The 27709-nt window shown below is 36.1% G+C and overlaps 1 protein-coding gene across 5 annotated transcripts in view; it reads right to left on the bottom strand.

The window, feature by feature from the left end:
* Nucleotides 1–27709, bottom strand: part of CNKSR2 (connector enhancer of kinase suppressor of Ras 2) — a 251077-nt gene that overhangs the window by 38488 nt on the left and 184880 nt on the right. For all 5 annotated transcript variants that reach the window (XM_058535561.1, XM_058535562.1, XM_058535563.1 and 2 more), the window contains 7 exons: nucleotides 21050–21098; nucleotides 20463–20635; nucleotides 17471–17544; nucleotides 17108–17179; nucleotides 11488–11555; nucleotides 5315–5415; nucleotides 2389–2941 (listed from right to left, as the gene is read on the bottom strand). In XM_058535561.1, the coding sequence (XP_058391544.1) occupies nucleotides 2389–2941; nucleotides 5315–5415; nucleotides 11488–11555; nucleotides 17108–17179; nucleotides 17471–17544; nucleotides 20463–20635; nucleotides 21050–21098 (1090 nt within the window). The remainder of the gene's footprint in view (nucleotides 1–2388; nucleotides 2942–5314; nucleotides 5416–11487; nucleotides 11556–17107; nucleotides 17180–17470; nucleotides 17545–20462; nucleotides 20636–21049; nucleotides 21099–27709) is intronic.

The raw sequence follows: 27709 nt of genomic DNA, 5'->3' as shown, positions 1-27709 counted from the left end.
TTTGAGGACACCGAGACATCAAGTGGCAAGATTTATGGAAAAATACCCAGAAAGAAATGGGGCCCTGAAAGAAATGGGGCCCTGAAAGATAGTACACGGTCACCTTTAGTGAAGCAGATCAGACTGAAATAGCATGAACCGCCCCACAATATCGAACCGTAAAGACAAAATGGGCAATACCAAATTTACTGGCACACTTTTTAGGGCTGTTCTGCCTTATCACAATTATTCCACAAAGAGAGAGCCCACTGAAAAAGACAGAAGGTACTGAATAACTGCCCACCTGACTCATTTGGGAACCTGAAGGAAAGACCCACAGACTTAGGAGTGCATCTAACATGGCTAAAAATAAATCCAGTCAACAAAACAGCAAAAAAGAGATGCCAGAAGAAAAAAAAATTGCAAGTCGTCTAACTAGAGATGCTCTGTGGGCTACTGGACCCTGCAGGAAGCGCGAGCACAGTGCCCAGGTTTTACTTTCAGGTCCTAGGACATGCTTTCTCCTTTCTAGTCCTCCCTTACACAAGGACCAGGAGGAACTGCTAAGTAGCTTAATCGAAAAAAACCCAGCATCAATCACTTCTACCTGTGGCAATGATAGAATATTTTCTGAATAGAATTCTCTATTTCAGAGGGCTATGCCTAATTTCAACTCAATTTATTTTAAAATGGCAGTGATGGAGTATTTTCCCCACTATGTTTGCAGAATACTGAATAAACCTCACATACTTAGTTATAGCAGTTGTGTAGCACCTGGATGACAGTCAAAATGAAGTTTCTAACTCATTTTTAGTTAAATGTTAGAAAACAATTTATTAATTTTGGTAATCATCATAATATTAAAAACGTTTTATCATGCTTGCCAGAACTAGAGGCCTGTTAACATGGCTCCTAGATATTTCTTCCACAAGTCTCTTGCATAATCTCTAATAAATGTGAATGGTGGGAGGGCTTGGCAGGTAATAGATGGTAATTACCTTTCCCGCACTAAGCATATAATTTTTATAATGTTCCTCATGGAGATTATGGCTAAAATATAATTCACATGAAAACTTCTTTAACATATGAATTTTATTATAAGTAACTCATATTTTGATGGTAGAAGATATAATTTAATTCCCATTAAATAATGCAATGAAGATCCATACCATAAAAGGAGGTCCACTGTCTTTTCTCATTAATAATCTTCAAAGTGACCCTCATTTTAAATGAGCCAAGTTTGACATTGACATGAAGCTCCTGACCTGCTGGTAACCTGTGAGCTTTGAGTTGTTTTTCTAGTTGGGATGAAGAACTTACACTAATGTGTCCTGTAATCAAAGTCTCCTATACCTCCAAAATAGGCTGAAGGATATAGTCTGTTTACGTCCTTTAAAAAGAGAAGTCTAATGCCCGACTGGGACCAAACCAGTAACTGCAGTTTCATCAACATTGGCTCAGGTCATGTGCACTAACTGGCCCTGACTTCATTTTGAATAAAGAGATACAAATAGTTTTACACTATTTCTTCTATACTTTTTTTTTTTTTATTTTACATTCAGGATTTATAGTCAGATCTAGATTTTCTTTCTAAGTAAAATAACTGAGTTATACGCTTTCCCTTAAACTAGCCTGGGTTTCTGGACTGGTGTATCAAATTAGTTGTAAAGAGATGCTTGGTATGGCATGTTGGATAAAGAACTTGATAACTAGTAAACATATTCTCAACAAGACAGAGGGCTACTTAACTGACTTGTCTCTCTTAGAGTTGATTCACATAAACTGAATTTTGCAATCAACATACATACCAAGAAAGTAAATGGATGCTTTTGGCAAATTGGTTTCTAGAAACAAATTTGGCTATTTGGAGTTGATAGAAATGCTATGTGAAATTTCTTCTTGGAAAAACTCTTAGATGTTTCCTTTAAATCTTCTAACAGTGAAAAGGGAAGGGGTGTGTGCGTGTGTGTGTGTGTGTGTGTGTGTATTCACTAATTCAATTAAGGTTATGCCTACACCCTGCTTAAAGCATTTACAGTTTCTTAACACAAACTCAGGGGGCAGTGACTGTGGACCAAAGGGATGATGCATGCAAGTGAGAAGAAAGTAGATAAGAGGAGGAAGAAAAAGAAATGAATACCATTAACCTTAAAAGGCAAATGGATAATTGGAGAAAAAAATTATTTGCTCTAGCTTTGAGTGCCATGGGATATAGGACACTTCATTACTCAACACTTTTCCCCCAAGATACTCAAGTTCTGAAAGTAGGACACCAAGGCATACCTAACTTCCTATGCAGCAACACCATTATTTTAAGAAAAAAAGGAAACAAAATTCTATTTTCTTAAGAAGTTTGAAAAGGTTAGGACTCGGTGTACACAGGCTAAGAATCTCCATCAACATACTTACTTTTGTCTCCTATGTTTTCCCCTGCTGCCTCCCCTTCCTCCTCCTCCTCCTCCTCCTCCTCCTCTTCCTCCACCTCTGTGGGCTGCACGTCATCCTGCGGGTCACAGGCACTAACCGGCGCATTCAGACAGCAATGGTTGAACCCGCTATCTCGAGGCAGAGTAAAACTTCGAGGCTTGCCCCCATTTCCATTTAACACTTGCATCCTCTCGCTCTCGGCTAAGGGGTATGGCCCATAGTGATCCTGTAGGTGGCACTTCTGAGTTGGAAGGGTGGACTGCCGCCTGTGCTCTGGGGAGATGGCCGAGGAGTCAGAGAAGACAGAATCCTCCAGGGGCAGAGTCTGAAGATAGTGTAATCCTGAGCTTGTCAGGGGCGTCTCAATTAAATCCTGCCAGGAGCGGCGCTGACTGGCTGTCTTGCGAATGGGGGACACCGCACTGCTCCCAGTCACTTCCTGGCGAAATTCCTCATGGGAGGACTGTGACTGAGAGGTCTCTGTGGAGGAGAGCCGGCTGTGTTTTGCTTCCACGTAAGGACTGGCACAGCTCATCTGCGGAAAGGAGCCTCTGATAAGTCTCCACAGAAATAACAGACCACTTCTATCACCAAGGAACACATTCAATTTCCACCAGGTAACATTTACTAGTTGAGTTAATGACTAGTAAAGTTTTCAGACATCTCAAAGTTAGGCCCCAGCAGACACTTTAAGAGACTGAGACGTGGATGTATTGAAATGCAGCTATATCGGGTTCTCATGAAAAATCTGACATATTAATGCAAAATTTTACAACAATGACAGTATAAGAAAATGTGAGCGCTTATAAAAGAAATATTCAGCAACTAAAAAAAAATCCAGTTTTAAAATCAATTTTGAAATTCTGAAGAATTGTTGCCAAATTCATATTTCCAGATTTTATGGAGTTTGGGGATGAGAACAAGGAGAGAGGCTTTTGGATATGAAAACCAGGTGACTATAATCAAACAGAACCCTTCCTCTGCTTCAGTGGTGAATGTCTGCTCCTATGGGCACCACGGAAAAGCTTTCTTATGGTCTTGTCAATTCTGTGGCACTTGCTAGAGAGTGAAAAATATAGGTAGGATGAGATTATACCCTGATGGGGATAAGCATTTGCCTTGAGCATAGGCACTTCAGGCTACATAAACACAAAAGAAAAATGAAATATTTTTATCCCTGGAATTTAAAGTTTGAGAATATATGTTACAGTACAAAGCACAACCAAGAAAAAGGATTGGCATCAAGTGAATGCTATAAAAGACTTGCAGGCACCTCTACTGGGACAAGCCTTCCGCTAGCTCTGGGGGCTAACAGACCAGTTCAGGCCCTTTCCCGGCAAGAGGAGCCAGAGTTGTTAAATGTAATCATAGCAAATGGGGCTGAGCTTGCGGTCAGGACAAGCCTAGCTGAGGTGAAAGTGCATGCTGCCCCTCTGGGTAAAAGAGGAAAAGTTCCCTGGTATCTTCTGTGGGCAGTTTATTTTCCCACATGTTAATAACAAAGTGAATAGTTTCCCTCTTGAAATTCACAAGTGGCTCTGACTAAAGAACTGTTTGGTGAAGCTGCAGTTCCCCTTTCTTCCTCTTTTATAAATATTTTAAAGGAATTATTGAGACCCTGATGTTTTAGGGAAAGAGGGAAAATATGATATAAACTATATCTTGTCATGGACTTCATTACTTCATTTCTACAGCTCATCCTTGCATTCTGTTGCACTTGGTAAACTGCAGCATTTATTAAAGAAATGTGCATACAGGTAAGAACAATTCTGCATTTTTTCCACTTTTCTCCTGTTCTCCTTAGGTAAGAGACATTATCATCAAACATTTTTATTAAAGATGTGGCTTCCCTTTTAGTTATTAGCCAAAAGTGCCCATTCATTTATTTCAGAAATATTTATTAAGTACTTAATAAAATAGTACCAGTGCTGTGCTAGGCCATGGGGATGTGTAGATGAATAGGACAGGGTCCCTGTTCTCAAAAAGTTCAGTCCAGTCCAGTGAGCTGTTTGCAGTCCCAAATATTCTGATTTAATATATCTGGATTGGGCCTGAGCATCTGCATTCTAAAATGTTTCAGAGGTGATTCTTATGCACAGCCAAGGTTGAGAAGTGACGTAGAATTATATCTACATCTTACACAGCACCCTTCTTATTAAAAATCCCCTAGAGTAATACGAAGGTGGAATTAGGTTGGCTTCCATTTCCTATGTGGAAGACTCAATCCCAAGATTTGACTCTTCCAATACTGTGACCATGCAATGTATTATCTAAACTGAGACAATCTCAGTAATTCTGATGAGAAAAAGGCATAAAGTGGGATAGTCCCACGCACACCAGGACAGTTGTCTATCCTATTAAAAGATCAAAGTACAGTCTATACACAGAATAATTTACACAGGTTTAAGTCGTCTGGAGCACCATATAAACATATACATTAAATGAGACCCCCTGGCTGTCTAAAAAGCGACATGCCAAAACATGTTCAATACAGATATAATATTAATTTTTATGAGTTGCTTCTAAAGGACATAGGAATGAACTTTATTCATGCAGAACAGATAAGGTCAATTTATATATCTTTTTCTAAGAAAACTTTTTTGTTTTCTTAGAAAAACTTTTTGATATTTCCATGAAGCCTACTCTGACACAAATGGTATGTTTTCTTAATAAAACAGGTCAGATATTTATTATGCCTGGAAGCTGTGGTGACTGTTTCTCCTGATTAAATATTCTTTGTATACTTAAATTTTTTCCCTTACTGCTTTTAGACTCCCTATTTTCTTTCCCCCTAAGAAACCTGAGGTCTGACATGAAACTCACTACATGATTTTTTTTAACACACAAAGGGATGTTTCAGGTCAAAGAATCTAATGCTATATTAAGTACATTCCTGTTGGCAACTTACAGAGGGAGGCCGCGGGTATGTATCATAGGGGGGTGGAGGGCTGTCCTGTTTGGGTGTTGACGGAGTATCTGCTTCTTCCTTGTCACTCTCACTCCAGTAATCTGAAAATTCACACATGGATACATCAACATTCTATTAAATGTTTCTAGCCATATTTTCAGAAACACACACTACCAGCTAACAAAAGGAAATTTAAATTTCACTCCTACACCCTGCTCCCCAGCATCCCCTGCCCCAGGCCCACCAATTTTTATTTTCAGCTGAGTTTTGAGGAGGAAAGAAGAGTACAGTCACCCTATTCCAACCTCCTTTTAAAGCAAGCAATTACACGTAGCCACGAGTTAAGAAAGACACTGTATAAGCCAAATCAAGTTTAGGATATTTGAGATCCAAACCAAATTGTTCTGAAGCTTAAATTAATGAATGATGTCACAAGATGCTTCTTAAAGGTGTATCATTTTATCCTAAAGATGAACACTCAGAGAAAAGCAATACATACATTGCCGTAGATCTCTACAGATTAAACAGCTCCAAAAATAGTGTTCTCAATTCTCTTCTCTGGCTTCAATTCACTAGTTATCTAACAATCACTGTTTCGAGAGTCATGCTGACATGAATCCCTATAACACCATACTCCCACCTCTACTTGGAAACACATGGCAAACTCTAATTCCTGCCAAATGCAAAAGGGCAAATCTGCTGATGTGGGCTGCAAGTTCTAAACTTCTAGAACTACTTAAAAGGGTAGAAAATCTAAGCCGCTAGACAAAGTGACTTGGCAGACCTCAGGCAAGAGCGAAGGGGAAAAACTCTGAGAGATACATTAGTTGAGTAAATAAAATATGGCACAAAGGCCAATAATCAGAATCTGTTCCACTAATATCTCAACCACCCTGTAACTGCTGGGTTAATTCTTTATGTGATTTACAAGGAAAAACCTAGAAGTATTACCCTTATGAATTTTAGATGATAAAAGAAAAGGTTTTAAAACAAAAGGTTCCTTATTCTTACGAAAATCTAAATCATAAAAGAACCATCAGAAGGCTTAACTAATATTCAGATTCAGGTGAAAAATCATGGCACATATTTTTCCAGGAACCCCTCTCCACCCAGGAATTCCCATTTATATATTTTCTTTGTGGTGTTGACTAATATTAATAAGTACAGCTAACATTTATTGAGTACTTAATATATGACAAATAGAAAGAAGTAGAGCTGGGATTTGAACTAAGAAACTGCCTTGCTCTAAACCTCGGAGGGCTAAGTCACTGGGACTCTTTTATACGACAGAGCGGGAGAGTTTAATGTGACACACATGCACCATCCTTTAAGTCCCCCTCCTCCATAACTCTGGCTTTTGAAAATAGAAAGTATTTAGCAATGGAGATTATTTCATTCAGGCCTCAAAATACAAGGACTCTGAAAGTTCTATTCTTACATTAATTATTCTCTTTGAGTAAAAGATAAGCAAAGACTAGTTAATTTAAATTGATGTCTTGTTTTTACATTGGATCACGCTGGTGATGGCCAGTATACAAAGTCTCCCCTCAAATACGAACTGATGTAGTTGCCCAGAAATGGACCCAGCAAACAGTGATGGGAAAAGCATGAACTATATACTCGGGCAGATGTAGGTTCAGTTCTTGGCTGTACCACTTACCATTTCTGTGCTCTTGTGATGGTTACTTAACCTCTCTGAGTCTGTTTTGTCATCTGTAAAAGGGGGCTAATAATAACCGCCTTTCAGAGTTGTGTGTATGGGAGGGTACTAAGTAAAGTAACATATATTCAAGAGCCTTGCACCTTGAAAGCACTCAATAAATCTTAGGACCCCTGATCTTCTTGGGTAGATTTGTAGGTAGCATGCCAGGACACTCTGACCCAGATCACACAGAGATAAATGCCTGGTGTTCATCTTCTTACCCATTAGTTTTTTCTTGTAGCAAGTTCCAGCAAGGAAAAATGAATTCTGGAGCTCTGGGGCCTGGGCTGGGTAGTTTTGTGGGAGCTTGAAATACCACTGGGAAGTCACTGCTGGAGGTGAAGGGACTGGGCACCACCATCCCGCCCCCAAGCAGTGGGCTTGCCAAGATCACTCTGCTCTTACCATTCCCACTATTTCCAGAAACTGGCACCTGTCCTGAGCTTCTCCTTGATGTTTGCACTGATACCTTGGCATCCCAAGGAGTTAGCACCTCAAGTGGTCCTTATTAGCACACTGAGAAGGAGATGATCACCATTTTCTCAAGATCTCTATAGCTATCATGACAAGTGATAGATTTGGAAGATTCTCTCTCTACTCCCCCCCCCACCCCCGCCCTGCTAAATTAGGAGGAATTCTAATCCACTATTTGATGTAATTCTTGGTTTACTAAAAAGTACCATCAATCTAAAGTTTTCTTGGGTTGCCTAAGAAAAGACTAAAATACCATTTTGCAAATTAACTTCATTTCTCACACTAAGCTGTGTATCTTTGAAAGAGCAATGCCAGAGAATAGGCTACATAGAAAATTTAGTCAGGTTTTTTTGGGTTTGTGTGGAAAATTACAGGCACACTGTGCTCAGAGGCTGAAATTTGTCTGATTTTCATTCTAAGAGCAAATTTATTTTTCTTAGCTCTCTATTTTGCACAAAAATAAATGGATACTTTTAATGTCTCTTGCAGTGATATTCAATTTTATAAATCACTAATCATGAATAAACAGTGCCATCACTAGAAGAAGAAAATTTCTACTTCTCATGTTGATACAAAAGAATAATTTGAAAAAAATTGACTTTTTCATCTAGAACTAGCAAAGAAATACAATATATTTCATTCATTTTTATGTGATTAAAACTTTACAAAGACCTTATATGTGACTGAAAATAATGTGTCATGAATGTCTGACTTGAAGCTGAAAAAATATAGAAAAATGATTAGCAATTAGCCAAATTATGATCTTGGCAGAATTTAGTGTAACGCTGTTTTCTCTAAGCACGACAATGAATAATGAAAGAGAACACCACATCCTTTACACTTCTGTAGTTAAAGACAACAATTCACTAAACTTTTATTCAAGTTAATAAAAGAGTCACTTCCAAGCTGCACTGGGTATTTAAATAGAAACAGTGTTTGGCAGTTATTCCTTTGCATCTTTGTGAAATATTCTCAATCCTCAAAGAGCAATATTTTGTATAAAGTTTAACTTCAGTACTGAGAATGGTACTCAGGAGATGTCAAATAACTCTATAAAAAGTGTAGAGTTGTCACATGCATTCAGCAGTTTTCTACATAGAATGCCGTGAGACCTACTCACGCAGAAGGCAGGGAGTCTATTTCTGACCTATGTTAACGTGCCTGAGGAACGTATACTCTATGTGGAAATACAAATTATTTCAGAGATTCTGGTTGCACTGCATTAGCAAGAGAGACTTGAATTATAACTATTAGCTTCTGACTATGATTGTCTACCACACTCCAGTAGGCACTAAAATATATACTCACATGACAGACCAGGCAGCGTGAATCCATGGAATAAATACTTTTCGGAATCTGTATATGTAATATAACTTACCACTTCTTTCATTCATAATGAAATTTGGTTATATAACCCAAGTACAAAGGAAATTCACTAAAATCAAGACCATGCCCAGCTTCAAAGTAATATCAAGTGATAAAATACAGAAGTTAAGCCTGAAAATCCAAGGTTCCTTATTCACACAAATTGCCTTTCTTTAAAGATTCATTTTTCTATTAGTACATTGCCACAGTTCTAATTCTTGCATCTTAAAAAAATCAGAAACAAATCTATATGCACTTTAGAGAAGTTTTATGCCCTTTAAAGAAATTTGAAAAGAAAGCCTGGTATTTTTTTTTTTTAAGTACTCTTACCACAATTTTAGGCGTATAAATTAAGTTGAAGCATGAACTTAATAAACTTTTAACAATGAAGAAATGTGGCTTAATAACTGGCCTGGCACTTCATAGGCCTGGCTGGGGTTTGCCAGTGCACACTGATTTGATGGAGATGGCTTCCAGGTTATTTGTGAAAGTATCCATGCTGCTTCCACTCCCAGGAATGTTTTATTTTGTTACTTCCTTGACTTCACATCCTTCTCATCCCTTTGAGAACCAGCTCAGATAACAGAACCCGCATAAAGCCTTTTCCCAGGGGCCGGCCCAGTGGCGCAAGAGGTTAAGTGCACGCGCTCCACTGCGGTGGCCCGGGGTTCACCGGTTCGGATCCCGGGTGCGCACCAACGCACCACTTGGCAAGCCATGCTGTGGCGGCGTCCATATAAAGTGGAGGAGGATGGGCACGGATGTTAGCCCAGGGCCAGTCTTTCTCAGCAAAAAGAGGAGGATTGGCAGATGTTAGCTCAGGGCTGATCTTCCTCACACACACACAAAAAAAGCCTTTTCCCATTCTCCTCCTGGAAGGAATCTCTCCAGCCTCATTCCCATGGAACTTGATTTGTACTTTCTTACGTTTCACTTTCTGTATTGTACTAAGAGTATCTTTTCTACTAGAATTCAGTGCAATTTCAGGCAGGACGGGTGCCTATTTCACCTTAATATAATTAGAGTGCTAGTTGAAGGCCTTACACAGAAACACTTAATACTGAATAAAATATCTTTTCTCCCTCTCCACCACTGACTTTACATCAGGCTCACCGATCACTTTCTTTAGCAAGTATTTCTTCATTAGTCCTGCCTCCTCAGGTTTTTTTCTTTTTTAATTTTGCATCCACTTAGCAAATTTTTTTAATCAGTTGCACGTTGTGCAAAAATTAGTACTGATTTACATTATGTTGCTCTTTAATTTTTCTTAAGCAATTTCAAGTGTGTATTTTTGAGATCCTCAATAAGATGATAAATTCCCATTGGCAGGAACCATGTTTTGCTATTTCTTTGAAATCTTCCAGCCCTATCTCTTCACCTTGCACCACTACTCCCACCCCCATTCCCTCAGCAGATGGCTCTAAACCAGGGGTTGGTAAACTATGGCCTACAGGCCAAGGAGGCACTCTGCCTGTTTTTATAGGGCTTGTGGATCAAGAATGTTTTTTAAATTTTTAAACGGATTAAAAAAAAGCAAAAACAGAATATTTTTCAAAATGTGAAAAATGATATGAAATTCAATACCAGTGTCCATAAATAAAGCTTGATTGGAGCACAGACACACCGCTTCATGTGTCTACGGCTGCTTTTGTGCTGCAATAGCAGAGTTGAGTAGTCGCGACAGAAACTTTATGGCTTGCGAAGTCTAAAATACTTACTATTTGGCACTTCATAGAAAGTTTGCTGACACCTGCCCTAAACATTTGCTGACAGATTGGTTTTAGGATCTGGTTATCTTCTTTAGATCTCTCTAACCTTTAGTTTTTAGATGCTTTGAAAAGTTTTGGCTGAGGTTTTACTCTGAGAGGAAACAGAAGGTTTTTAGAATCTCCACATCAACAAACAGGCTATGCTTACTGGAGACACAACTAGAAATATGTTTGTATGTGTATCAAACTGTGGAATTCTTTTAACTTTAGGCTGTCTCAAAAATTTTCAAAAAACAATTTTGCTTCCACACGATGTACAACAAACGCTCTTGGGTAAATGTGAAGCCACTTCAGAATAGTGACCACAGCTTTCGTTTAGATTTCAATCCTACATCATGACATTGTGTTTCATAAATCTGAGGTCAATACCAAGGCAAGTTCCATAAGATCACAGAGTTACACTGTAACAGTACTGAAGAACATAATCAAAAAAGATAATTTATGGAAGAAGGGATCATTCATCTGAGCTTTCTGCATAAAAGACCACTTAAATGTCTACGAAACTGCCAACCAGAAAAAACTCACCACCAAGGACATGGACTTGGGTCAATATATAGGACCAAATACAGGTGTTTTAATTTTTAAGATTTTTTTCCTCCATAGGAAATAGACTGAGGGATACGGCAACAAACAGGAGAGAACTCAACATTAGCTGCTCTCAAGACTTGTGAGTTTATTCCCTGTCTGCTTAATTTATTACACCTTACCTATAAGATGCTATGGTTTGGATTCAAAGGGCCCGTAAGAGAAATAACCACAAACTGACACATGTACTGTCTCTCAAGTGATAGCAGTGAACCACTGTATAGGATAATAGCAAGAAAAATAGTATAACACAATTGTAAAAATAAGTATTCGTTTACCTTGTTCTTGCTTAATCCTCTCTCTTTCTGCATATCCTGCAGTCAGCATATTAATTCTATTAAGCCACCTGAAAAAACAAATATTAAAATCAGTAACCTTGCAACTTAATTTCTTATACTTTACTTCTTAGAAATATTTATTTTAAGATGACTAAGAATTTATGGAATAATCCTACATAAAAAAATGTATTCTCTGCTACTCTTGACACATGGAGTCTTCAATGAGCTATAATTTGCTGTAGTATACATTGATCTCAAACCAAAGATGCCATTTCAATAGAAAAGCCTTGGGAAAATCTGTTAATATCTGTAACATAAAGGGATTTGAGATGACCAATTCCCTATTAATTCTGTTGCTCCAAATGTAGAAGCACTCCAAATATTACCGCTGTTCTGTTTCTTTAAAACAAATGCTCCTAAACAGATATTGAAACAATTATCAGATATAATTTGTCCTGAGAAGAGAAAAAGTTATGGACTTTGACTGTCAAAATAAGTTTTACTATGAAATATTAGTTTTGATGAAGCTCATTTAACAATCCAAGGAGAAATACATCTTGGGAGTATAGAGACGGAAATTTGTCTCTAAATACATTGGTATTAGGCTTTCCAAAGACAAAATAAGCCTATACAATTTTAGACCTATACAATTTTAGGATCTCTGTTTAGATCCTGAAAATTTGTTTCCATGAACAATAGTAACTTAAAAATAAATCTTATTTCTTTCCTCTTTCAGTAGTGCTGCTATTGCCAATGTAGGAAACTGCCTGAAGCAAAGCATTATTTCAATCTCCATCTCTCCCTGTGTTCATTACTCCGACTGTTTACACTGCATCAGATTATCAAATCACAAAATCTTTACACTAACCTGACAATTTCCCATTGGTCAGTCCTGAGCTATGATCCATATACTTTCCCAAATCAGAAATTAAGGAAGAATCCACCTTCCAAACTAGCTTGAGTAAATTTGGAATCACTAGTATAGTTAACATTATTAAATTGTAGAATAATATGATCGAGATAAAGTTTTAAGAAAAAATTGTATTTGAGAACTTTTTCTCCTAAGAGCTTATCTCCCCTTTCAAGTGCAAGATGACACTCTTTGAAGTGATTCATATACTTCCTTATTTATGCCAAGTGGTGTTAACTGTGCATCAGAAACTTAGAATATCTTGAAAAGAGAGGAAAGTTGTGTCTCTAATAGACAAAATCACATTCATGGAAATTTAGGTTTATTTTTAAGAATAAGTTATTTAAAGCCCAATTTTATTTTGACGAAACCTAAAATGAAATTATCACCTCAGGTATGTTTGGGAAGTGAAGAAGGGACTGGAGTAGAAATGTAATAAAATAAAGATTGATCTAATGAATTCAGTAGCATGGTATACACACACATACTCCAGAAAATTATAAACTATAAGTCAAGAAGTCAACTTCATGACAAATAACCTTTTAAAAATGACTCTAATCGTTAGTAAGAGGTCAAAATTAAAATCTAGTCTATAGGTCATTTGCAGTGAGAAAGGGGTTGAATTTGTACTACAAGGCAAATCTTAGCACTCTTGGGAAAGACTGGCCTGGTGCTTTTTGAGTGAAAATGATGATGGTACCACTAGAGGAACCACTAGAGGAACAAAAATAAGATATAATTCCTGCCTTCAATGAGCTCCAGAATTGCTAAATTTCATAAGACAACTGAAAAATTAAACTACTTTTAGGAAGAAAAATTCTGTTCATAAGAAAAACTCTTTAGAAAGTGTGTGGATAAACTCAGGCCACTGCAATATAGCCACAAAAGCTGAACACTAGATAAATGTTGGTGCTGTCTTGGATAAACTTGTCATTAAGGCCACAGCTAGAAGATGCTTACTATACTTTTGCTGCAGTTATGATTTGGTATTCACAGGCTATTATGAATAGCAGACATATATGCATTAATTGAGTCAAGAAATATTTATTGAGAGCGTATGTGTGCCAGGTACCATTCTAGGAACCGAGTATACAGAGATAAAACAAAGTGTCTGCCTTCATGATGCTTATATCTTAGTAAGGGAGACAGACAATAAATAGGGACACAAATAAACATATGTCAAGTAGTAGCAAGTAATATTAAAAAAAGAAGGCAAAAAATTAGAATGTCAAAGGTGCCAGGGATTGGGGGAGGCTGTTTTAACATAAGGTGTTCAGGGATACGAATACTGAATTTAGAATCTTTTCAAACATACTGATGGGGAAGTTCTTTAATATTAATTCTAAATTCAGTATCTTACCATATCACCAATGCTTTAAAACAAGAAAATACAGGTAAGAGGATATTGGGCCTACAGTGAACATTCCAATGAAGTTGTCAGTAACTGACACAGAATAATGTATTGGGAAGGGAAAAAAGAATAAGAACCACGGGAGAAATGCACAAATAATGATTACCAAATAGAAATTAGTGAGTCCTCACAATTACAAAGACATATGTGCTGACATGATAAGGAATATATAGGCCAAATGAATTTAGTAAATAAGTCTCAGAATACTTGAGAAACATGATGTTTTCTTTTTTCCCACAGATTTCACAGACTGGCAAAAAAATTTTTTCTACTGTTCCAATGCTCACTTCTGAGGAGGGAACAGATGGATGGTGGTGGGGTGCTCAAAGTGTTTTTGCAAATTACCTCACAATCAAACTTACAGCTGCTCAAAAAAATAGAAGGTGAGACTTCAATATTCCATGTGTATATATACGCATATATACATATATTTGGGTATAGGTATATATATGTGGGTATATGTATAAATGTGTGTATGTATGTGTATATATATATATATACACATACGGATTTTATAGAAGAAAATTAAACTTAAGAGTTACTTTTTCATTCCAATTACTAGGTCCTGTCATGACTAGCACTATATATTTTAAATACATATGATAATGCTTTAGAAATTATGAAATAACCAGATAAATTATGAAATATAATTATAATTATTATAAATATATCATCTCTTGAAGACTTAGGTATGGGCCTTTATTTTATTTATTTATTTATTTATTTATTTATTTTTTGGTGAGGAAGATTAGCCCTGAGCTAACATCTACGGCCAATCCTCCTCTTTCTGCTGAGGAAGATTGGCCGTGGGCTAATATCTGTGCCCATCTTCCTCTACTTTATATGTGGGACGCCTGCCACAGCGTGGCTTGATAAGCGATGCATAGGTCCGCGCCTGGGATCCAAACCTGTGAACCCCGGGCCACCGAAGTGGAGGGTGGGAACTTAACCACTATGCCACTGGGGCAGGCCTGAGGTACGTGTCTTTAAAATATTACATATAGACCAATACACACACATAACCATACACAAACCAATACCCAGATCATCTTGCTGTTAGGTAACAATCAGGTTACTGAACAGAGTTGGAGGGTGTCTTTCCCCATCACTAATCCTCTGTGAATATTTCCAGCAATGACTCTCCCCTTTTCTATTAACAAGTAATGTTTTTTAAACTTGCCTATTGAAAGTAGATATCAGAAATATGATTATATTAAAAAAAGAAAAAGAAAAGCAAAACAATAAAAGCCTAGTACACCTAAAACTTTTAAAAGATTCAGTATTTCAGGACAATTTCATTCTAAAGGTTGTGGTGCACCATAGCAAGGTTTACATAAAACAGCACTCTTAAATGTATGATGTGGAGATGACATATTTGATCAGATTCATTTTTTTTCTTTGACCCATTGCTTAGAAAAAGCAACAAAATGAAACACATGGGTTTGGTTTAGCTCCTTGTGTGATATCCTGAACCATATATATCCATAGGAGTATTAGAGACGAGTAGTGACATCACATACCTCTGAAGTTACTGCGTTATAACACAGGGTGGGGAATGAAGACCAAAAATGTTTTATAGTTCATAAAAATGCATTTTTGAACAGGCCATTTTCTAAACCTAAAAAGACCCTGATAAGCATGTATTATGAATGATTAAATTATGTAAATTCTTAGATGGAGGTGACTGTGTTCTAGTGTATCTACCTTGTAAGATAGGATATGCTCCTATATACCGCTTCTTTGCAGTTTGCTCATGATGTAAACTCTTCATATTTATCCCAAGGGCATTGAGCTCAACCATGTAGTAAAATGGATAGTGAGTAACAAGAACAGTAGAATTATAAAATTATTAAAACGCAAAATAGAATATCACAACCTCCCTCACCACGTGTCATTGAAATGAAAATAAACATTTTCATTTTGAGAACAAGTTAAGGGGAAAAAGCTCTCCAAATTCCGATTGCCTAGTGCGAAATTTAAAGAATGGTAACATAAAAATCAAGAGAAGATTATGGAAACTACATGAAAGGCTCAGTTCCCTTATTATTAATAAAAGATTTTATCAAGTGTTCTCAACATCTTTTTTTGCCATTTCCTTATATTTATATCCTGCTTTGGAAAAACCATGCCTATACTTCCAAGTGCCAAACAGCAAGATTATTTATAAAAAGCACATTAAGTGTTCATTTAGTGTGTTCAAGCAATTTATGAAGCTGCACAATTTTGTGCCTAAAAATATCTGGATACTAATTTTTTAGAGACACAAAAGAAAGGTAAATGGGGTAAGAGCCCAAAGTATATAAAAGGAATATATATTGCTAGCAAACATTTGTATAGCACTTACAATTTAGCCGGCACTGTTCTAAGCCCTTTACGTGTGCTTATTTGCTCCTCACAAAAGTCCTATGGGTGGAGACGGTTATTATCTCCACTTTTTAAAAGAGTCAATAGCTGGCATAGAGAAGTCAAGTTCTATGTCCAAGGTCACACATCTAGTAAGTAGGAGAGCTAGGATTTGGACAGTCTGGTTCCAAAGTCCATGCTCTTGACCGCTATGCTAAGCTGCCCCTCCCCAGCTGTTGGCAGGTTATATATGTAATATGCACTGCCTGCTAAAGACCTGTCAAGGGGAAAATTTTGAATCTTAAATCCAATTTCTACAAATCTAGAAAAGGAAGAGGGGAAAGGAAAGGAAAAGGAAGAGAGGATTAAATTCATAAAAGCTAAAGTGGAAACATGAAGCAGAATGTTGTAGATGATTGAAAAAAAAAATATATATATATAGCCTTTACCAGAGCCACCAAATAACCATGTAGCTATCTAATCACTTGGCTGGACAATCCTGTCCAGTGAGATAAGAAAGGTGACACAAAGAAATACTAACTTTGCTTGGGCCTGAATTACTGAGATGGATGTTCTGTCATAAATACTCAGCACTTGGAAAAGTCAGCATTTTTTGTGGATATCTTTTTTTTCCCACCTGGGAATAAATTTGAAGAAATATTCTTGAAATGGAATTTTAAGAAATCTTTTTTCTTGTGGCGGAGTTTTTTTGGGGGGCCTATATATGGATTGTGGCACATTTTTGGTAAACTTGACAGTCAATGAGTTTATTTTGACTTTTTAAATGCCATTTTTTAAAATTAAGTATGGTTACATGGAGCTATGGCTGGGTCCATTTTATTTTAAACTGATCAATCTAGAAACTTCAGTGACATTATTCTCTAAGTATTAACGTGGAAAACTTAGAATTCTAAGTCTAACTGACTAAGTACTTTGAAATTTAAGTAACACTTTACCTGTTCATATCATCAAGATGCTCAGCAGCAAAATAAAAGCTTTTGATTTTAGGATGACAGGCTTTGAATGCACTGCAAAAAGAAAGAAAGTACATTTATTTTATTTCAAATTGGGAAATAAGTTAGAAGGAAATAATTTTTATGGGTAAAATTACCTCAACATCTAGCCTGAGTTCACATATGTAATGCTTTTGCCATGATGACAGAAATCAGTAAAAAATTCAATTTTCTGCCCACAAAACTGCTTTCTTATTACCTCAATTTGAAAGCATTAGACAAGCACCCTATAATTTAAAAGCTAGAAATTTAAGGAAAAAAAAAAGCCTTCCTTTCTCTCCCTCTCCCCAAATAAGATTAACTTACTATTTCTTGCGGCATTCACTGGCTCTGTCAATTTTAAATTCAGGCAGACTGATGAATCCTTCTGCTTTTTCATCCTAAAGAGGCAACACTCTTGTTTAGGGTATTATATACAAAGAATTGAAGCTGATGATACTATATAACTATGCCTTAAATATCTATACTAATCAATTTGTTCATTTAGTTCCTTAAATTTGACATTTTAGAGATTAGAATTCCACTCTTATCTGTTATATTCCATTAAATTGAAAGAGTGTGTGTGTGTGTGTGTGTGTGTGTGTGTGTGTGTATTGTTTTTTTGCTGAGGAAGATTAGCCCTGAGCTAACATCTGTGCCAATCTTCTTCTACTTTATAAGTGGGTTGCCGCCATAGCATGGCTGACGAGCCCTATAAATCTGAGCCCGGGATCTGAATCTGCGAACCCAGGCTGCCAAGGCGGAACACGCCAAACTTTTAACCACTATGCCACATGGCCAGCCCCAATGAGGGTATATTCTGAACAGTTAGAACATCACAAATTAAAATATATACAGAAATTCTTAAATCCTTTTCATATTAAAGATAGAAAATTCTTTAATTCTCAAAGTGAAACGTTTTATAAGTAATTTTCTCATCAGAATGTATATATACTTTTATGATATATAAAATAACTTTAGCCCACATTTACAATTTTCTATCATTTTTAATGTTCAGATGTAAAATACAGGGACGTTTACTAATTCAATTTCTTTTCTGCGTCCAAAAAAATCTCTTATCAAACATGAATTAACTATTTTGTGTATTTAAGATTTTACAAATGAAATAAGTTAATTTGATCTTCAAATATCTGACTTGGTATACATGCTACATATATAAAGGTCATTTTTCACTTGGAAAATTGAATGAAATCCATAAAATCCTCCTCTCTCCAATATGGGATGGAAAAACAAGATAGGAGAATTATCCAAAATCTTACATTAGATACAAGTTAACCGAACTAGGTTAAGACTATCTTTGGCTTAACCCTTTAATCACTTTTGTCCCTTTCATGTTCATGACCAAGCTCCTCAGATTTTTACTCTCCCAAACTTTGATCTGTGCTGTACCAGTTCATGGCTTCTTAGATATCAAGTTCAAGTGAGATGACACCTACATGTGCTACCTCCAAGAAAAAAACAGAAAGAGATTCTCAATTCTTTTAGTGTGTGTGTGTATATATATGTAAAACTTAACAAAAATTTGATGCTACTGATAGTGACTGAAATGTCTGTATTACAAAAAGAGTAGTATTATAATTTGTTCAATATTTTTCAATGTTTGAGTATTTTCTTCTTCCAATCTTGGGCTAAATACAATAGTTTAAATCTCTTTCTCAACTTTGATTTCTATCATGTTACCTTTGATGTCTTTAATTTAAAAATTTTAAATTTTGAACAATTTTAAATATTTTTGGGGTAGTTATTATCTCCCCATAATGACATGATAAGGGATTTCTACATTTCTCCAAAAAAAAAAAACCAAGAAAAACACACTAGGGTAATTCTTGCAATGTATACTATGAAATTATTCACTCACTTCTCATAAACACAGTAACAATAATTCTCTGATAGAAATTTAGCTACTCTTCAATAAAAAGGGCCACAGTTTTTTATCACTTAAACTTTGATAGATAGAATATAATTTAGCATACAGCAGACAAATCCACCAGTGACCTTAAAACAAAGAGAAATGTAGACACACTATATTTTGATACTATTTGATTGGCACATAAAAAGTGTTTAACATATATCTGTTAAATGAAAATGTAGGTAAAATTATGGTTCGTTAACTATATCTAAAATAAGACACACTTAGTGAAATAGAAGATTTTTTAGTGTAATTGCCACAAAAAACATCAAAAGTACAGAAAATGAATCCTTCTATATAGTTAATATAGACATTTATATTAAATAGCAAAATATTAATTCAAGATTTTACAAATGAAACAAAAGGTCACTTTGAAAAATATTACTCATAGCATATGTTTATCAAGGACTTAATGTATGCCAGGCATTGTTCTGACATACCATGACCATAACCTAACCTAACCGCCTGTCTAGAGAACACAAAATTCTCTTGATACTGTATGTTATAATCATAGGCATAATAATGTTGTTAAATTATATTTCAAAAATTAATCTTCAAATGCAAATTGAATGTCTTAACATAACAGTATTCATATGAGACTATTTAGCCAGCATACTATATTAAACCATGTACATTTTTTGAGAAAACAAGTTAACAATAGAAATTACTGTTAAAAAAAACTTAGGTGAACTGATAGATGGCTATGGCAAAGGAATCAAAGCAAATGTAGAGTCAAGGGACTATCAATGAATAAGGTATACGCTTGTGTATCTGTTGTGACATGTGATAGGTTGTGACATTAATTACTCTGGATTTAAATCTGTTTACTGCAAATGAAATAGGAAATCATAAGAACAATTTAAATGTATTATACACACTCCCTCTCCCCTTAACTGGGCCAAATAAAATGAATACCTGCAGATTTTTAAAACTAGTCTAATAGTTCACTTTTTCCTTAAGAAAAACTGAAATAAATTCAGGTGATATTAATTTACTTAAATTACTAAAGGACTTCCTCTCCAAAAAAAACAAACAAAAAAATTTTAAACTTTGAAAAAAAGCAAGACATTTAAAAATCTACATCAAATTTCCATGTATAATCCTTTTAGTAAAGCTATTGCTTTCAGGTATTTTTAATTAGATATACAGACTTTTACTATACTTTACCTGTGCTTCAGATACGTTGCTACATTAGAATAACTGAGACAACTATATTTCCAGAACCCCAAAATGAAATAATTTTAGGAAGGCAGATTGAAAAATAACTAGCAGGAGTCTCCTGAATTAGCCTTAAGGTGATTCTATGATTTTAAAATGTAAGTCTCAAAACAGAAATTCTTTTGGTTAAACATAGAAAATGATGGGAAAATAAAACATGCTTTGTCTTACCTCTTCATTAATATACCAGTATAAGGATGCATCCTTTAGGACAAACCAATATTTCTTCCATTTCTGTGAAAAATAACTCTTTGCATCTTTCTTTTTCCAAAGCCAGCCCTCACAGTCACCACGGCCAAGATCTTTGCAAGAAATTCGTCTTTTGCTCTTGCTAGCTATAGGACCTAAAGATAATAGTGGGTAAAAATGCTCTTTAAATTTTGTACGATGTAAAGGTAGAAGATTATTTATAGATCACAAAAATAAATCTGGGTACATAAACTTAAAAATTCTTATTTTCACATTGTATCAGAATAGAAAATTACGGAAATCTTTAATACCTTTTCCCCTGCATAAGTGACATACAATTTAATCAGAAGTGTGTAATCCCAGTCTTAAAATCTGTTGAGATCATTTGTTGTAAAAGGTACCTTATATCATAATTGCCCTGAAGGACAAGCGGGTCTTGGTAGCATTTGTGTTAGTGGGTTGTGCTCTTCCAAACCACACTGGGCTCAGGCAAGAGAGGGTGGGTCAACTGTGCTGGTGATTATCACAGTGCAAACTAAGCAGGTAAATGTTTCATTTCCTTTTCTTACCTTTGTTTTTCTTCTTTGATTTGTGCTGCAGAGAGGACTGCTGAAATGTCTGAAATCAAAGATAAGGAAGAATGTTATCTGATACTCAGGGCGCCATCCAGAGTGCCAGCATGCTGCACAGAACTCAAGAGCTAAATGATGGCTCTGAACCCCAGTCAGAGAAAGTACTTTCTTTTTCCAAAGCCTCAATACAAATTCGTACATATCATGGCCACTAAACTTTCTAATCTCCCATGAAGCAAGAGAAGATATTATCTTTGTCCTTATTTTGTAGGCAGAGAAATCGGGGCACAAAGCAGTGGTGAAACTAAGGGCTCTTATATATGCATATATATGTATTTGTAACTTTTTTAGGGGTTTCCCAGGCAATATCTCATTTGATTCTCACACAAATCTTATGAAGTAGGTAGGCAAATATGACCATCACTTGTTCCTCTGAAGTTCATTCTATTCTATAAGCCACTATCACCTACTGGATCTCCTAGGCACTCCCCCTCAGTCACTAAATATTTCAGCACTTGGATCAATAGTTTCTTCTCACACCCACTTCTATCACTATTATTGGTGACTAATGTTCATGTAGGGGGTGTCAGAACCTTAGCTCCTCCGTCCCTCATCTCCAATGATCTTTACTTCTCCAATCCTCAGCAACCCACCCCCATGACCATATGTTTGTTATCTTCAGCATACTCCAACCACTGCCTCCATCATCCACATTTTACATAGTCCAATACTCCCAACCCAGCAATATTTAGAAAATCTTCATCGAGGCATCCAATTCATTCACCTTACCACCTTTTTGTGCCTTTATTTCTCTTCTTCCACTTGGTTTCCATGAGACATCATTATAATCATTCCATTGAACCACACTCCTTGCATCATACTTTCCCAGTTAAACAACCATCTCCATTAAACCCGCCTATCTACTCCATGCTAAGTACCGGAACAGCTTAATGTCTTAATAAAATACCCCATCACTGTACTGACTGGTCTAGCTTTCAATTAATGACTATAAATCACTGGTTCCAGTCAAACAGTCTACTAAGCTAGATTGTTCAGTGGTGTAATAAGGTTAATTATGTTTAAATGATTAGCTAGCTAACAGCATACAGAGATAGCATGTATAATTTTAATTCACAGACAATCCTCCAAAATGAATTTTAGGTAACAGATTCTTCTTTTTCTTTTCAAAGGTATATCTGTAAGAGGCAATTGGATTTTGTTTACATAAAACTTGCTGGTCTTGGTTTTATACTATAAGTTCGTATTCCATGACATACTTTCTCATTTAGTATCTTTGCTCATAAAATAACATTGTACTAGTCATGCACTGAATAAAGACATTTCGGTTGATGACAGACCGCATATACGATGGTGGCCCCATAAGATTAGTACCATATAGCCCAGGTGTGTAGTAGCCTATACCATCTAGGTTTGTGTAAGTATACGACATTCGCACAGTGATGAAATCGCCTAATGATGCATTTCTCAGAACGTAGCCCTGTCGTTAAGCAATGCATGACTGTATAATAATTTTGTTTTATATGTGGTTTACCTAATTCTGATGAATATAATATTATGGATGGATATCAGTCCTAAAGATAAGGATGAGATAATCTGCTCTTATACAGTGTAACCCAGAAATAATCACCCAAGTGTCAAAGCAATATAAATATGCATGTATAGGGGGTGTGTATGTGTGTGTATAAAGCTTTGTAAGATCCATGGCTACAGAAATTCACATTCAATTTTGGAGAGAAAGCATAAAAGATAAACGCTGTGTTGATTTTCTTGAGTGCGCTTTGCTTCAAAATAATAACTCAGGCTAGTGTGCATAAGTATAGTTAATTTACATACAGTTATTTTCCCTAAATTGTTTGGTCATAAAATTACTGATTGGGTCTTCTTTCCTTTTGTGTTTCCACAAGTAATCATTATAATTTTACAGCTCATTATTTTAAAAAATGACAAAGATGGGGGTGGTTTGTTTTTAGGAAGCTACATGAGTAACAGCTCGAAAGAATTGAGTTATATAATGTACCTCCTATGCTTTTTGTATGCTATTCCTTAGAACATGGAGGTCTACTTTAAAATCTACACAAAAACATATTTTATGCTCTCCAAGTTTTCTTTTTAACAAGATTATCTTTCCTTTCCCAATAAATATGTTCTCATACCGATTGTGATTGCAGAGCATAATCACTGTACATATTACTGAAACCTAAGAGAGTTCTAGGCACACAATACAGATTTATCCATCATTCAAAGAAGCAAAGCCTTAGATGTCTCTTGTAAATATTGTAAATATTATGATGAAATTCTCTTGAGAGATTTCATTATTTTCCCAAGTGACATGACATTTTCTAAAATGAAAAAGTTATAAGTGAATTATATTAATTAAAAGCATATAATTGAATTATATACTTTTGAAAGTAATGGGAAACAATGAAAACTACGGTTAAGGAAATAGGTCTCTGCGCAGAAAAGAGTTACTGTAGCAGGCCTGAGGCTGCTATCTTAGAAGAGCTTGCTTGCAAGGTTGGCCCTAGGCTGGCACCTGAGAACTTGGCTGGTAAACAGTTCCTTACACTGACATGAAGGTTCTCTAAGCAATAAGATTGTTTTGCCCACCTGGGGACTAAACACCTTGTTTTCTTTTGGGAGTATGGAATTTTTGAAGTTGCTAGGCAGAGGGTGCCTACGTGACCAACTCAATAAAATCCTTGGGTGCTGAGTCTTTTAATGGGCTTCCCTGGGCAAAGACACTACACATGTGACTGCATTTTTGCTGCTGGCGGGAGAATGCACCCTGCATGATCTGTCACGAGAGGGAGAAAGCATAGGAAGCCTGCACATGGATTTTTTCCAGATTCCTTGGGTTCTTTTTTCCTTACAGATCTGGCTGTATATATCCTTGCTGTGTCACCATAATAAATCTTACCTCTGGGTAGAACTATATGTTGAGTCTTATGAGTCCTTATAGCAAATCACTGGACATGTGGGTGATCTTGGAGACTCCTGAAATAGTCTCATTCAAAAGACTCCTTACAAATTATACTAGAAATTATTCATTATTCATATACATAAATAAGCTCCTGACAGTGAAGTTTTCCTCATGTCATCAGCAACGGTGTGATTAAGCACCCCCTGACATGTAAATTTATAATCCTGTGTAGTCTTTTCAAGTAGAACTGATGGAATTATTCATTCTGAGTGATAAATATTTAATTGGTATAATTTTTTTTTCAGTTTCTAATGATATCACGAAAAATTTAATAAGAGCAAAACATTAAGAACAGACACATGACTATAATAGACAACAGCAGATCATATAAGGTGCTATGACTAACAAAAAAAAAGAGGCCTGGAATCTTTGCTTTCATGATAATGAATGTTTTTCCCAGGAAAGTGAAAATTTATAATATATTTTATTTCTGTATTTTTCTTATTAGCTTCAGGTCACCTTTCTTCCAGGTTCATGCTCAAATAAGTATATCCTTTAGAAGTCCTTTCATAGCAGTCTGTGAGTAGCAAACTCTTCTAGATTTTTATGTTTGAAAATATGAAAATCCTTCACTCTTGAATAGCTTAGCTGGGTGTAGAATTTTGATTTGAAAGTAACTTAGCAATCTGAATATATTACTTTATTTTCTTTTGGCATCTATTGTTGCTCTTAAGACATCTGTAGCTACTCTGTCATTTGTTATAATTTGTCTTTAGTGTCTCTATAGCTTTTAAATTATTTTTCTCTTTATCCCTGATATTCTGCAATTACACTATGATATGTCTAGGTTATAATTTATTTTAATTAATCCTATTTAGCACTCATTGTGTTGTACTTGAAGGCATTATTTCTTTAATTCTGAAAATTCTCAGGTATATCTCTTCAAATGGTTTTCTTTACTAGTCCCTCTTTTTTTTTCTCTAGACATATGTTGGCACCTCTCAATTTATCATCCATGTAGCTTTCATTTTTTTTATCCTTCCAAATTTCTGCAATGCTTTTTAGGTGAATTCATTCTGCTCTCTTCCAATTTCCTAATACTCTCTCTGACTGTATCCAGTGTAAAGTTTATTCTATCTATAGAGTGTTTATCTCACTGGCCATATTTTACATATCCAGAATGTCTAGTTGGTATTGGCTCTTTTGAATATCCACTGTTTTTAATCATCCTGTTATTATTTAAAAAATTTACTTTAAGGGCTTTTGTGGATTTCCCATAATTTGCATTTAGTAAGGAAAGAATCACCTTTATACAAGTCATAGCTCTGGTCAGTGGTTGTATCTTTATTTGGCCTCCTTACTTATGGGTGAGGAAGCTGTTTGCCTTCCCAGTTGGTTTCACCCAGTGAGTCAATCTTCAGTTTCCCAACATAGCTATGGTCCATTTGTTCTCTGATACCCATCAGACTCCCACTCATTTCTTTCTGGACTCAGAGCCTACCAGGTATGTGGCTTTAGTTCCCATTTACCACTGAGCAATTTTGTTCTTTCTTCTGGTCCTTGGAGACTAGATTTCGTTTTTGACTGTGACTAAAGCATAAACTCATAATGCTTATTGACCACCAAAAATAGATTCCTTTTGTAAGCATTTGTGAAGGTCAATTCCCTTAAAAAAAACATATTTTCACCTTATTTCCTAAATCATCATTCAATAAAATCTTTCTAATGCCCTCACCAGCACTTTCTGTACACTGTAGTGAGCATCTGGATGCAAGTTCTTTGAACTTTCTCTCTAAAAATGTCTACAAGCTCTGATCTTTAGCAAGTTAAGAACTCCTGTCATCAGTCAGGACTTCTCGACTGAGCTGCAGACTGCCTAACCCAACAGATTTAATGTGTACAAAACTGAGCTCATGATATCCATCACCCATCAACCAAATCTGCTCATCTCCTAGTCTTCTATACCTTAGTAAATGGCAATTCCATTTTCCCCCACAATGGCTCATAATCTTAACTCTTTTCTTTCTCTTAGATCCCATAGCCAATCCACCAGGAAGCTATGTCAGCTCTGCCTTCAAAATATGTTTACAATATGACTTTCTCTTGCTACTTCTACTACTAGCTCCCTGGTCTAAGCCACCAGCCACCATCACCCTTCACCTGGATTACTGAAATATCTCCTCACTGTTCTCCCTGCCCCTGCTTTTACCTCCTCTATTTTGAGCATAAGGAGCCATTCAAATATGATTTGAATCATGTCATTCCTCTACACAAAACTCTCCAATGGCTCCTCATCTCACTGTGAATAAATGTCCAAATCCTTCCAATAACCTTGAAGGCCCTGTATAACCTGGCCCCTGTTACTTTTGCCTCCTGCCCCTACCCGAACTAACTTTGCTCCAGCCACACTTGCTATTCCTAGATCATGCCAAGTAGTGTCTCATCTTAGGGCCTTTATCCTTGCTGTTCCCTCTGTCTGAAATGGTCTTTGCCCAGATATTGTTGTGGCTTACTGCCTTACCTCCTTCAGATCATTACTCAAATGCTTCCTTTTTAGTAAATTCTTCCCAGGCTTCCCTATCTAAAAGTGTTATTGCCATTGCCCTCAACACTTCTTGTTTTCCTACCCTGCTTTATTTCTCTCTTTAGCACTTAGCATTACTGAAAGTCCTTATATTTCTTGTTTATTACCCAGCCTTCCCTCCAAATATAAACTGCATGAAAGAAGAGGAATTCTGTCTATTTTATGCACTGTTTTATCCTCTGCCTAGAACAGGGCCTAGCACCAAGAAGGTGCTCCCTAAAGCCTGGTTGCATGAATGAAAATTGAGTAAACTATTAGCAAAGAGCATAGGATATAGTCTTAATTAGTTGATTGTTTTAACCTGAAGAAGTCTTTCAGCGGGAAATAAATGAGCCAGGTGTCTTTTCTCCAGTAACCCATGTACAACATATTACTGAAAGTTCTGTTCTTTAATAGGCTGCTTCTTTTGGTAGATAAGAAAATATTCCTTTTTATCCAATCTCCTTTAGCGTTACTTGCACTGAGATTGTCTTAGTGCACTCAACAGTTTAAATTTGAATTCAAGATGTGGCTGGCAAAAGTATATTAAATCTGTGGCAAAAGATATTTATGCAAATAATTATATGAAGAATTATGAATGGATGTGTTGAAATCATAATGCTATCCATAAAAATAGAAAGTGCTAAAATAAAAGGCCATTATGAAAGTATTGTTGATCCTCTTCTTAACCATGGCGATGCATGCAATAGTATTCTGTTTGGCTATAAAAGATCTCTTTTTCAGACATTTGCCTGAAAAGACCATTTGTCTTTCATTTTGTCCCCAGATGTTCTGTTCAAACTCCATTCCCCCCTCTTCTAGATGAGGAAGTGTGGGGGAGGGTAATTTGGGTCATTCTTATCCTGAAACTTTCAGAAGCACTTATTTTAATTGTGGAAGAAAATGACAGTTTCTGTGTTACATTTTGAAAGCTCAGCTACTATTAAATTTTTCTCAAGTTGCAAATTGCAATCAAATTTTGCAATCAAAATACTCTCTTGTTGCAATATAGCAACTTCCTCTTACTATAATTTTCTGCAAAGTTCCAAGATTCTTCAGTGACTAGTCAAACCAATAGCTTACTTCTTATATATAAGAAAAGAAGGTGCTTAGCAATTTGAAACACTTGAGATAAATGATAGCTACCTCCACA

The sequence above is a fragment of the Diceros bicornis genome, chromosome X (genome assembly GCF_020826845.1).
Source record: "Diceros bicornis minor isolate mBicDic1 chromosome X, mDicBic1.mat.cur, whole genome shotgun sequence".
NCBI lineage: Eukaryota > Metazoa > Chordata > Mammalia > Perissodactyla > Rhinocerotidae > Diceros > Diceros bicornis.
Note: the sequence above shows the minus strand (reverse complement) of the source record. Positions and strands in the feature narration are given on the sequence as shown.